We start from the raw sequence: 12,708 nt of genomic DNA on the forward strand, positions 1-12,708 counted from the left end.
GGCACTTTAGAAACTGCCTGCGTCTAAAAAAACTAACTAAAGTATTAAATCTCCCGTAACTGTCTAACCTGCCTCCCAAAAATAAGCCCGACACGTATACCCCTATATCCGCAATCCCCCCTCTCACTCCTAAAAATAAATGTATTAACCCCTAGACCAACAACCGCCCACAACGCAATAAGCCTAATTATTAACCCCTAAACCGCCATAGCCCACACCTCAATAAACCTATCCTAGTATTAACCCCTAAACCGCCCCTTCCGGAGCCCACCGCCACCTACAGTATATGTATTAACCCCTAAACCACCGCTCCCGGACCCTGCCGCCACCTACATTAAATTTATTAACCCCTAATCTGACCCCCCTACACCGCCGCCACCTACATTAAATGTATTAACCCCTAATCTGACCCCCCTACACCGCCGCCACCTACATTAAATATATTAACCTCTAATCTGACCCCCCTACACCGCCGCCACCTACATTAAATTTATTAACCCCTAATCTGACCCCCCCTACACCCCCGCCACCTACATTAAATGTATTACCCCCTTAACCTAAGTCTAACCCTAACACCCCCTAACTTAATTATTATTTAAATAAATCTAAATAATATTAATATTATTAACTAAATTATTCCTATTTAAAGGGACAGTCTAGGCCAAAAAAAACTTTCATGATTCAGATAGAGCATGTAATTTTAAACAATTTTCCAATTTACTTTTATCACAAATTTTGCTTTGTTCTCTTGGTATTCTTAGTTGAAAGCTTAACCTAGGAGGTTCATATGCTAATTTCTTAGACCTTGAAGGCCACCTCTTTTCAGAATGCATTTTAACAGTTTTTCACCACTAGAGGGTGTTAGTTCATGTATTTCATATAGATAACACTGTGCTGGTGCACGTGAAGTTATTTGGGAGCAGGCACTGATTGGCTAAACTGCAAGTCTGTCAAAAGAACTGAATTAAAGGGGCAGTTTGCAGAGGCTTAGATACAAGATAATCACAGAGGTTAAAAGTATATTAATATGACTGTGTTAGTTATGCAAAACTGGGGAATGGGTAATAAAGGGATTATCTATCTTTTAAAACAATAAAAATTCTGGTGTAGACTGTCCCTTTAAAACTAAATACTTACCTATAAAATAAACCCTAAGATAGCTACAATATAATTAATAATTACATTGTAGCTATTTTAGGATTTATATTTATTTTACAGGTAACTTTCTATTTATTTTAGCTAGGTACAATAGCTATTAAATAGTTAATAACTATTTAATAGCTATTGAGTTAAAATAATTACAAAATTACCTGTAAAATAAATCCTAACCTAAGTTACAAATATACCTAACACTACACTATCAATAAATTAATTAAATAAATGAACTACAATTATCTAAAATAAAATACAATTAAATAAACTAAACTATAGTACAAAAACACTATCTAAGCCCCCTAATAAAATAAAAAAGTCCCCCAAAATAATAAAATTCCCTATCCTAAACTAAATTACAAATAGCCCTTAAATGGGCCTTTTGCGGGGCTTTAGGATAGGAAATTTTATTAATTTGGGGGGCTTTTTTATTTTATTAGGGGGCTTAGATTAGGTGTAATTAGATTAAACTTCTTGTAATATTTTTTTATTTTTTTTGTAATTTAGTGGGGGGTTTTTGTACTATAGTTTAGTTTATTTAATAGTATTTTATTTTAGATAATTGTAGTTAATTTATTTAATTAATTTATTGATAGTGTAGTGTTAGGTGTATTTGTAACTTAGGTTAGGATTTATTTTACAGGTAATTTTGTAATTATTTTAACTAGGTAGCTATTAAACAGTTATTAACTATTTAATATTATATTATTATACCTAGTTAAAATAAATACAAAGTTGCCTGTAAAATAAATATAAACCCTAAAATAGCTACAATGTAATTATTAATTATATTGTAGCTATCTTAGGGTTTATTTTATAGGTAAGTATTTAGTTTTAAATAGGAATAATTTAGTTAATAATATTAATATTATTTAGATTTATTTAAATAATAAATAAGTTAGGGGGTGTTAGGGTTAGACTTAGGTTTAGGGGGTAATACATTTAATGTAGGTGGCGGCGGTGTAGGGGGGTTAGATTAGGGGTTAATAAATTTAATGTAGGTGGCGGCGGGGTCCGGGAGCGGCGGTTTAGGGGTTAAACACTTTATTTAGGTGCGGCGGGGTCCAGGAGCGGCGGTTTAGGGGTTCATACATATAATGTAGGTGGCGGTGGGCTCCGGGAGCGGCGGTTTAGGGGTTAATAAACTTTATTAGGTATTGCGGTAGGGGATTGCGGTTGACAGGTAGATAGACATTGCGCATGCGTTAGGTGTTAGGTTTTCTTTTGCAGGCATTTTAGGGAGTTACGGTGCTCCCATACTCAGCGCAAGGCCTGCTATGGCTGCTTTTTATGGCGACGTGAAAATGGAGTAAGTTTTCTCAATTTTCGCCACGTAAGGCCTTGCACTGGATATTGGATACCAAATTGCGCGGGTTTTATATGTTAGTCTATGGGGGGAAAAACTACGTCCGACGGGTGAAATATACGTGCCGCATTTATGCGACGCTGTATATAGGATACCAAACCCGCGCAAAAACCGGCATCGCTGGCTTTTGCGGGCGACGCTGCATATCGGATGGGGCCCTAAGGGTGTTAGCCGGTTAGGGGGTTAGAGGTTAGTGTGTACTTTGCAATGTGGGGGTGTGGCTGTTTAGGGGTAATGGTGTAGTGGGGTACTTTGCAATGTGGGGGTGTGGTGATATAAATGGAGTAGTTTGCGATTTGTAGGTGTGGCAGTTAAGAGGTAATAGGCAGTGGGGTACTTTGTGATGTGGGGGTGTGGTGGTTTAAGGAGTAGTGTAGCAGAGTAGTTTGCAATGTGGGGTTGTGGCAGTTTAGGGTTAATAGTGTAGTTTAGTCTGCAACATTTTCCTCCAACCAAATTATTTACATGAACCTTCAAGTCATGTAAAAAGTTTGCGCATTAAATGCGATTGCGTTTCAGTGATCAAATTGACTTTCAACTTGTAATATGAGCGCACATTGCTGCTCAACGCCGCCCATACAAAATTAAGGGAGCATAAATTACTGCGAGTTTGCACTAACAAATTTGCAGTAATTTAAACAGTGTGCCACTTGTAATATGGATTTGAGCATAAAAAACACTGCAATCGCGTTTACGCTCCTCCTAGTTTGTTTCTTTCATGTAATTGGCAAGAGTCCATGAGCTAGTGATGTATGGGATGTACAATCCTAACAGGAGGGGCAAAGATTCCCAAACCTCAAAATGCCTATAACCCACACCCACACCACACCCACAATTCAGTTTTACAAACTTTGCCTACTATGGAGGTGGTGAAGTAAGTTTGTGCTAAGATTTCTACTATGATATGCGCTTCTCAGCATTTTTGAAGCCTGTTTCCTCTGAGTACAGTGAATGTCAGAGGGATGTGAAGGGAGTATCACTTATTGAATGCAATGGTTTTCCTCATGGGGATCTATTTCATAGGTTCTTTGTTATCAGACGTAGAGATTAATCTCCTACCTCCCTTTTCAGATCGACGATATATTTCATATTCCATTACCTCTACTGATAACTGTTTCAGTACTGGTTTGGCTATCTGCTATATGTGGATGGGTGTCTTCAGGTAAGTATGTTTTCATTACTTAAGACACTCTCAGCTGTGGTTTGGCACTTTATGTATTTATATAAAGTTTTAAATATATGTATTGTACTTATATTTGCCATGATTCAGGTGTCAGTATATTTCCTTTTGCAGACTGTCAGTTTCATATCTGGGAAAGGCATTTTTTAGAAAATTCTAAAGTCTTTTTTCAATTGACTGTCATTTTCAAATTCGCGGGCAGAATTAGGCTCGCAAGGGCGCAAAATGCTAAATTTATTGCGTCATTCTTGGCACAAGTTTTTTTTTTGCCGCGAAGTTACATTCGTTGACGCAAATTCATAATTTGCGGCGTCATCTATGATGCGAGTGTGTCGTTTACGGACGTTTTTGGCGCCAAAAAAGATTTTTCTGTTTGTTGTGCATCATACTTGGTGCCAAATATTTTTGTTATTTTAGACCCCATTCCTATTTGCCTCTTGTCTTTTTCTATGTCAGAGGGCTATTCTGTTTGCATTTTTTTTCCATTCCTGAAACTGCCATATAAGGAAATTGATCATTTTGCTTTATATGTTGTTTTTTTCTCTTACATTTGCAAGATGTCTCAATCTGATCCTGTCTCAGAATTCACTGTTGGATCCCTGCTGCATGATAACAGTTCTACCAAAGCTAAATGCATTTGTTGTAAACTTGTGGAGATTATACCTCCAGCTGTGGTTTGTAATAGTTGTCATAATAAACTTTTACATGCAGAAAATGTAGCCATCAGTAGTAGTTCATTACCTGTTGCTGTTCCCTCAACATCTAATGCACAAGATATACCTGTAAATTTAAAAGAATTTATTTCTGATTCTATTCAGAAGGCTTTGTCTGCCATTGCACCTTCTAATAAACGTAAAAGGTCTTTTAAAACTTCTCATAAGGTTGATGAAATTTCAAATGACCAGCAGTATATACTTTCTTTGTTAAAAGAAGTGTTGATTACATTGGATATAGAGGAAACTAGTCCTCTTGATATTAAAACTAGTAAACGTTTAAATTCTGTTTATAAACCTCCTGTGGTTATTCCAGATGTTTTTCCAGTTCCTGATGCTATTTCTGATATGATTTCTAAGGAATGGGATAAGCCTGGTACTTCTTTTATTCCTTCTTCAAGATTTAAAAAATTGTATCCTTTGCCAGAAGATTGGAGTTTTGGGAAAAGATCCCCAAAGTTGATGGGGCTATCTCTACTCTTGCTAAACGTACAATCTATTTAATCTGCCCCCTATCAGCTGAGAATGACGCAATAAATTTAGCATTTTGCGCCCTTGCAAGCCTAATTCTGCCCGCAATTTTGAAAATGACAGTCAATCGAAAAAAGACTACACCCCAGGTAGTACTTCTTTTAAAGATCCTTTAGATAGGAAACTTGAATCTTATCTAAGGAAAGCTTATTTATATTCAGGCCATCTTCTTAGGCCTGCAATTTCTTTGGCTGATGTTGCAGCTGCTTCAACTTTTTGGTTGGATACTTTAGCGCAACAAGTATCGGATCATGATTTGTCTAGCATTGTTAAGTTGATTCAACATGCTAATAATTTCATTTGTGATGCCATTTTTGATATTATCAAAATTTATGTTAAATCTATGTCTTTAGCTATTTTAGCTAGAAGAGCTTTGTAGCTCAAATCTTGGAATGCTGATATGACTTCTAAGTCCAGATTGCTATCTCTTTCTTTCCAAGGTAATAAATTATTTGGTTCTCAGTTGGATTCAATAATTTCAACTGTTACTGGGGGGGGGAGGGAGTTTTTTACCTCAGGATAAAAAACCTAAGGGTAAATCTAAAGCTTTTAACCGTTTTCGTTCCTTTTGACTAAATAAGGAACAGAAACCTAATCCTTCCCCCAAGGAATCTGCTTCCAATTGGAAGCCTTCTTCAAATTGGAATAAATCCAAGCCATTTAAGACATCAAAACCAGCCCCCAAGTCCGCATGAAGGTGCGGCCCTCATTCCAGCTCAGCTGATAGGGGGAAGATTACATTTTTTCAAAGATGTTTGGATCAATTCGGTCCAAAATCATTGGATTCAGAGTATTGTCTCTCAGGGGTACAGAATGGTAAACGCATTCCGGTAAACCCAGTAAAGGCTCAGGCTTTTCGGAAGTGTGTTTCAGACCTGGAGTTATCAGGGTAATCATGCCAGTTCCATTTCAGGAACAGGGTCTGGGGTTTTATTCAAATCTATTCATTTTCCCAAAGAAAGAAAATTCATTCAGACCAGTTTTGGATCTAAAGATTTTGAATTAATATGTAAGAGTACCAACTTTCAAAATGGTGACTATAAGGACTATTCTGCCTTTTGTTCAGCAAGGGCATTTTATGTCCACAATAGACTTACAGGATGCATATCTTCATATTCCGATTCATCCAGATCACTATCAGTTCCTGAGATTCTCTTTTCTAGACAAGCATTACCAATTTTTTGCTCTTCCTTTTGGCCTAGCAAAAGCTCCAAAAATCTTTTCTCTCTGTAAACAGAGAGCGGGTATTGTGGTATTTCCTTATTTGGATGATATCTTGGTACTCGCTCAGTCTTTACGTTCTGCAGAATCTCACACAAATCAACTAGTGTTGTTTCGTCAAAGACATGGTTGGAGGATCAATTTACCAAAAAGTTATTTGATTCCTCAGACAAGGGTAACCTTTTTAGGTTTCCAGATAGATTCAGTGTCCATGACTTTGTCTCTAACAGACAAGAGACGTTTGAAATTGGTTGCAGCTTGTCGGAACCTTCAGTCTCAGTCATTCCCTTCAGTAGCTATGTGCATGGAAGTTTTAGGTCTCATGACTGCAGCATCAGACGCGATACCCTTTGCTCGTTTTCATATGAGACCTCTCCAGCTTTGTATGCTGAACCAATAGTGCAGGGATTATACAAGGATATCACAATTAATATCCTTAAATCCCAATGTTTGAATTTCTCTGACTTGGTGGTTAGATCACCATCGTATAATTTTAGGGGCCTCTTTCGTCCATCCAACCTGGACTGTGTTCACAACAGATGTGAGTTTTTCAGTTTTTCTCAAGAGGCGAGATTACCAATCAATATTTTGGAACTCTGTGCGATTCTCAGGGCTCTTAAGTTTTGGCCTCTGTTGAAGAGAGAACCATTCATTTGTTTTCAGACAGACAATGTCACAACTGTGGCATATGTCAATCATCAGGGTGGGACTCACAGTCCTCATGCTATGAAGAAGTATCTCGGATACTTGTTTGGGCAGAATCCAGCTCTTGTTTAATTTCTGCAGTTCATATCCCAGGTATAGACAATTGGGAAGCGGATTAACTCAGTCGTCAGATTTTACATCCGGGAGAATGGTCTCTCCACCCAGATGGGTTTTCTCAAATTGTTCAGATGTGGGGGCTTCCAGAAATAGATCTGATGGCATCTCATCTAAACAAAAATCTTCCCAGGTACCTGTCCAGGTCCAGGGATCCTCAGGCGGAAGCAGTGGATGCATTGACACTTCCTTGGTGTTATCAACCTGCTTATATTTTCCCGCCTCTAGTTCTTCTTCCAAGAGTGATCTCCAAGATCATCATGGAGCAATCGTTTGTGCTGCTGGTAGCTCCAGCATAGCCTCACAGGTTTTGGTATGCGGATCTTGTTAGGATGTCCAGTTGCCAACCTTGGCCACTTCCACTAAGGCCAGACCTTCTATCTCAAGGTCTGTTTTTCCATCAAGATCTCAAATCATTAAATTTGAAGGTATGGAGATTAAACGCTTAGTCATAGTGGTTTCTCTGACTCAGTGATTAATACTATGTTGCAGGCTTGTAAATCTGTTTCTAGAAAGATTTATCGAGTCTGGACTACATTTCATGGTGCTCTTCTCATAAATTCTCTTGGCATTCTTTGAGAATGCCTAGAATTTTACAGTTTCTTCAGGATGGTTTGGATAAAGGTTTGTCTGCAAGTTCCTTGAAATGACAAATCTCTGCCCTTTCTGTTTTATTTCACAAAAAGATTGCTAAACTTCCTGATATTCATTGTTTTGTGCAAGCTTTGGTTCGTATCAAGCCTGCCATTAAATCAATCTCTCCTCCTTGGAGTCTTAATTTAGTTTTGAAGGCTTTACGGGCTCCTCCGTTTGAGCCTATGCATTCTTTGAACATTAAACTACTTTCTTGGAAAGTGTTGTTTCTTTTGGCCATCTCTTCTGCTAGAAGAGTTTCTGAATTATCCGCACTCTCTTGTGAATCTCCTTTTCTGATTTTTCATCAGGATAAGGCGGTTTTGCGGACTTCATTTAAATTCTTACCTAAGGTTGTGAATTCTAACAACATTAATAAAGAAACTGTTGTCCCTTCCTTGTGTCCTAAACCTAAGAATTGTTTGGAGAGATCCTTACATTCTTTGGATGTGGTAAGAGCTTTGAAATATTATATTGAAGCTACTAAAGATTTCAGGAAGACTTCTAGTCTATTTGTTATATTTTCTGGTTCTAGGAAAGGTCAGAAGGCTTCTGCTGTTTCCTTGGCTTTGTGGTTAAAGTTTTTGATTCATCAAGCTTATTTGGAGTCGGGTCAAGCACCGCCTCAGAGAATTACAGCTTATTCTACTAGATCAGTCTCTACTTTGTGGGCTTTTAAGAATGAAGCTTCAGTTGATCAGATTTGCAGAGCAGCAACTTGGTCTTCTTTGCATACATTTGCTAGATTCTACCGTTTTGATGTATTTGCTTCTTCGGAAGCAGTTTTTGGTAGAAAAGTTCTTCAGGCAGCTGTTTCATTCTTCTGCTTTTGATTTAAGTTTTTTCCTTTTATTTATGAGAATAAACTTGTATTTTGGGTTGTGGATTAATTTTTTCAGCGGAAAATGGCTGTTTTTATTTTTATCCCTCCCTCTCTAGTGACTCTTGCGTGGAGTTCCACATCTTGGGTATTGCTATCCCATACGTCACTAGCTCATGGACTCTTGCCAATTACATGAAAGAAAACATAATTTATGTGAGAACTTACATGATAAATTCATTTCTTTCATATTGGCAAGAGTCCTCGAGGCCCACCCCTTTTTTATGGTGGTTATGATTTTTTTGTATAAAGCACAATTATTTCCAAATTCCTTTGTTGATGCTTTTTACTCCTTTCTTTATCACCCCACTTCTTGGCTATTCGTTAAACTGAATTGTGGGTGTGGTGAGGGGTGTATTTATAGGCATTTTGAGGTTTGGGAAACTTTGCCCCTCCTGGTAGGATTGTATATCCCATATGTCATTAGCTCATGGACTCTTGCCAATATGAAAGAAATTAATTTATCAGGTAAGTTCTTACATAAATTATGTTTTTTTAGTTTTTGGCCAGCAAAAGCCCTTCAATATCAGGGAAATTTTCAGAGTATGTTTTAAGATAACTTTTTTTTTGCGGGGGTGTGGAGGGTTACTGTTATTGTAGAATGGGGTTGTATTTGTTTTTTAGAAAAAGAGTCAATGCCCTACAAAAAAAGACCTTCTAAGGGCTATTGCTATAGTAACTTTTAGTGTTAGTATAGGGTTTTTATATTTTTAATGGGCTTTCGTTTTAGAATAGGCATAAATGTGTGTTTTTTTTTATTTTTGGTAAAAAAAAAATATTTTCTGCAATGTTAGTTTTTTTTCCCTGTAATTTTTTTCTGTAACGTTGGGTTTTTTATTTTTATGTAATGGAAGGTTGTTGTTTGTTGTAACTTAGGGGGTGTTAGGTTAGGGGTGTTAGCACTCCACTTGTAATCTAGCCCTAAATCAGGGATATGCTAAACTGCAATCAGGGGTGAAACTAGGTCCTTCACAAGAATGTTTTTTTTTTACATTTTTAAATGCTTTAAAAAAATCAAAAGACTCTTATTAAATTAAAATTTAGCAAAGTTTTATTGGCACAAAGCTACTCTCATTAATGTATGTATTGTCTATGACTGCTTTTGTGCTACAACGGCAGAGAGCGTATGTGGCTCTCTCACTGCTTTTCACTGTTGCTCAGTGAACTACAATTTAGGTTGACACAATATTCCTATCATTCAGAACATAATACTTTTGTTTAAAATAATGTTATTGAAAAATCTGGATGAACAATTACCATTTTTCGCCTCTAGAAAATCAGTCTTCTCTGCCTGGGTCTGTGGTTTGGTTTTTGTGTTTATAAAAGGCAAATGCTAGTCTATATTTATTTTAAACAGCAAATATTACCGTTCTGATTACAGTACCGTTCTATCTTTCTGTGGGTATTATGTATAAAATTAAACATGTAAAAAAAACTACCTTTAGGTTGCATCTATAAGCTGTATTACGAATATTGCCTAAATTCAAGCTTTTGTTGTTACACTTGTTCCCATTCCCTGAATTTTGTAAATAAAAATTTGTGTAAATCTGTTTTCTCTCCTGTTATAGAAGTACCTACATAAGGCTCCATTTATCAAGCTTTGAAGGTCCTTCGCTGCATGCTCACATGAACAAACTTGCAAGGGGCAGTAAAGTCAAAATTAAACTTAGCATGACATTTTAAACAACTTTCCAATATATTTCTATTAAAAATTTTGCTTAGTTCTCTTGGTATCCTTTGCTGAAGTGTCTTTAGCTATCTGGCTGTGTTTGCAACAATGTTTATAGTAATGTTATACATAGTTGCAAACGTAGCTGCCATATAATGCTACAGACAATCACCTATGATTACTCTTTAACAAAGGACAACTAAGCAAAATTGATAAAATAAGTAAATTGGAAATTTGTTTAAAATTGCATGTTCTATCTGACTTTACTGTCCCTTTAAGAAATAGCGGTCATCATGCTGCTTCCGAACCATTAGACCATTAGCTGGTGAATTAAAATCACATATTCTCCTGGGGGGATTGACAGCCCCTACTCACGCACCATTGAGCTAGCGTGAGCAGGCTTTGGAATTGCACAAGCAGATAGATGTGGGCAGCATATTGCTAAACACTTTCTGCGATCCTGGGTTTGTGGAAGTGAACCCTGTCTGTCCAGGCATTGTTAAGTGGGGCCCTTAAAGTGAATTTAAATTTTGCCCGGTTTTTAAAAATTTTATTAAAAACAGGGCCACTTTAATTCATCAAAATTTACATTTGACCTGTGTTGTGAAAAAATACTTACCTTTTAATCTTGACAGCCGCTCCAGCTTCCTCCACCCGTCGCAAAGCCTCTTCCTGGGTCTAAAATGAGGAATCTGGCTTCCTCCAATCACAGAGTTGAATCAGAAACTGATTCCCCCGGGGGGGGGGGGGAAGCCGTGATTGGAGGATGACCCATCCATCATTTCTGACGTCAGAAATGGCTTGCGAGACCGGGGAGTTTAAAAGGTAAATTTTGATGAATTAAAGTGCCCCTGTTTTTAATCAAATTTTTAAAAATCGGTCACTTATGCATCAAAACTTACATTCACTTTAATATCCTATTGGTCCTATTGTGTGGCCCTACACAGAACACATGCATATACATTCTGCATATCATTTTTGCAGTGCTTATGCTAGCTTACTATGGGGTTGATCACAATCCTTTCGAAAAGTTTATCTAATGATTTGTCTACAAATATACCCATTAAATAAACCCTTCTAAAGGATATTGCAAAGGGATTTGTTGGATCCTAAGCAGAAGATGACCAGTTAGCCAATCAATAGTGGCAGTAAGTCCCACGTAGCTGCCAATCACTGGGCCAGCAGTGCTCGTCACTCTTGTGCAGAAGTTTACCTATACCTATGTGTTTCACCACTTTCATTTGCTGGGTTTGCTACGGTCAGTAACGTACAAAATCACATTCATGAACAATTTAGAGCATGACATTTTTGCATTTCTGTCCACATAAGTTAAACAAATCTATGTTTCATAGTTTTGATTACTTCTGTTTGCTTTGCAGATCTATCTCTCACAGACACCTCTCTGTCCAAACCTGATCTTCGAGTTGATGATGAAATGTTGGAGCAGAGACATAAAGGACCGACCTCCCTTTGAGATGATTCATCATTTCGTGATAGAGCAACTGGATTCTATAGTGTAAATTTAAAATGGACAAATTTCAATCAAATTGGGCTACAAATATGGACCAGCCAGAAAAGTTAGGTTCTTGAGCTATACTGGATACAGATTTAGTTTTCTAGATGTAGAGACGGAAGGACCAAAAGACAATTTTCTCCTGTGATGCTCATAGACTTTTCAGGATCTCTGAAGGTCTTTGGTTTCAGCCTCCTCTAGGTTATAGGACTGATCCTAAGTGGGGAGATTTGAAACCGCACCTCTGTAAAGTGGAGAAACCACTTCTACTTTGAGGACTGGAAGGATGATGCAAGAAAAAAGTCAATATCCCACTGAAAATATACCACTACATTTTGTGTAGTATGTGTGTGTGTATGTATGTGTGTGTTTATATACAGTATATATATATATATATATATATATATATATATATATATATATATATATATATATATATATCAATGTGTGTGTAGAGTTCTCTTTTTAAGCATATTGCCATTGCACAGATACCACATTCCTATATGAATGTATATATTTAACCCTACAGGTAGCAGTATTTCTACATAGCACTAATATATACACATGCCACAGGCTGCTGGTAGGTTTTACTAGGGATTTATAAAGGGATATAATTATGCTTTCCTCTTTGCATCAATGTGCTATTATCCTTAGCATTGTGCTTGCTGTCTACAAGTACTCCAAAATCTCTTTCATCATCTGTTTGTCTAAGTCTAGTCTTATTTAAATAATAGTTTGCCTGATTATTTTTACTTCCAAAATGTAGAACCTTACATTTTCCAGTAGTAAATATAATTTTCCATTTACCTGCCCATTTTTCAAATTTTTGTAAATCCCCATGTAAAGCAAAATGATAGAGCACAGAGTCTCTATGAGAGGTGCGCAAGTGCTTGGTAAACACCAATCCTAAGGATCCTAGAAGTCCTAAGCGGCGAATCACTCCTCCGGTCAGGCAGCACTCTTGAGGACTAGTGCGATGAGAAGAACCTGTAAAAACAGAAGACAGAGGCGCCTCATGGGACAATATCGTC

The 12,708-nt window shown here is 37.2% G+C and overlaps 1 protein-coding gene across 1 annotated transcript in view; it reads left to right on the top strand.

The window, feature by feature from the left end:
* LOC128642832 (discoidin domain-containing receptor 2-like) overlaps positions 1-12,061 on the top strand; it is a 1,143,904-nt gene extending 1,131,843 nt beyond the window's left edge. Inside the window, exon 18 of the mRNA XM_053695673.1 lies at positions 11,544-12,061. Coding sequence (XP_053551648.1) covers positions 11,544-11,684 — 141 coding nt within the window. The 3' untranslated portion in view covers positions 11,685-12,061. The remainder of the gene's footprint in view (positions 1-11,543) is intronic.
* The last annotated feature ends 647 nt before the right edge of the window (positions 12,062-12,708 follow it).

This window comes from Bombina bombina, chromosome 12 (genome assembly GCF_027579735.1).
Source record: "Bombina bombina isolate aBomBom1 chromosome 12, aBomBom1.pri, whole genome shotgun sequence".
In the NCBI taxonomy this organism is placed as follows: Eukaryota; Metazoa; Chordata; class Amphibia; order Anura; family Bombinatoridae; genus Bombina; species Bombina bombina.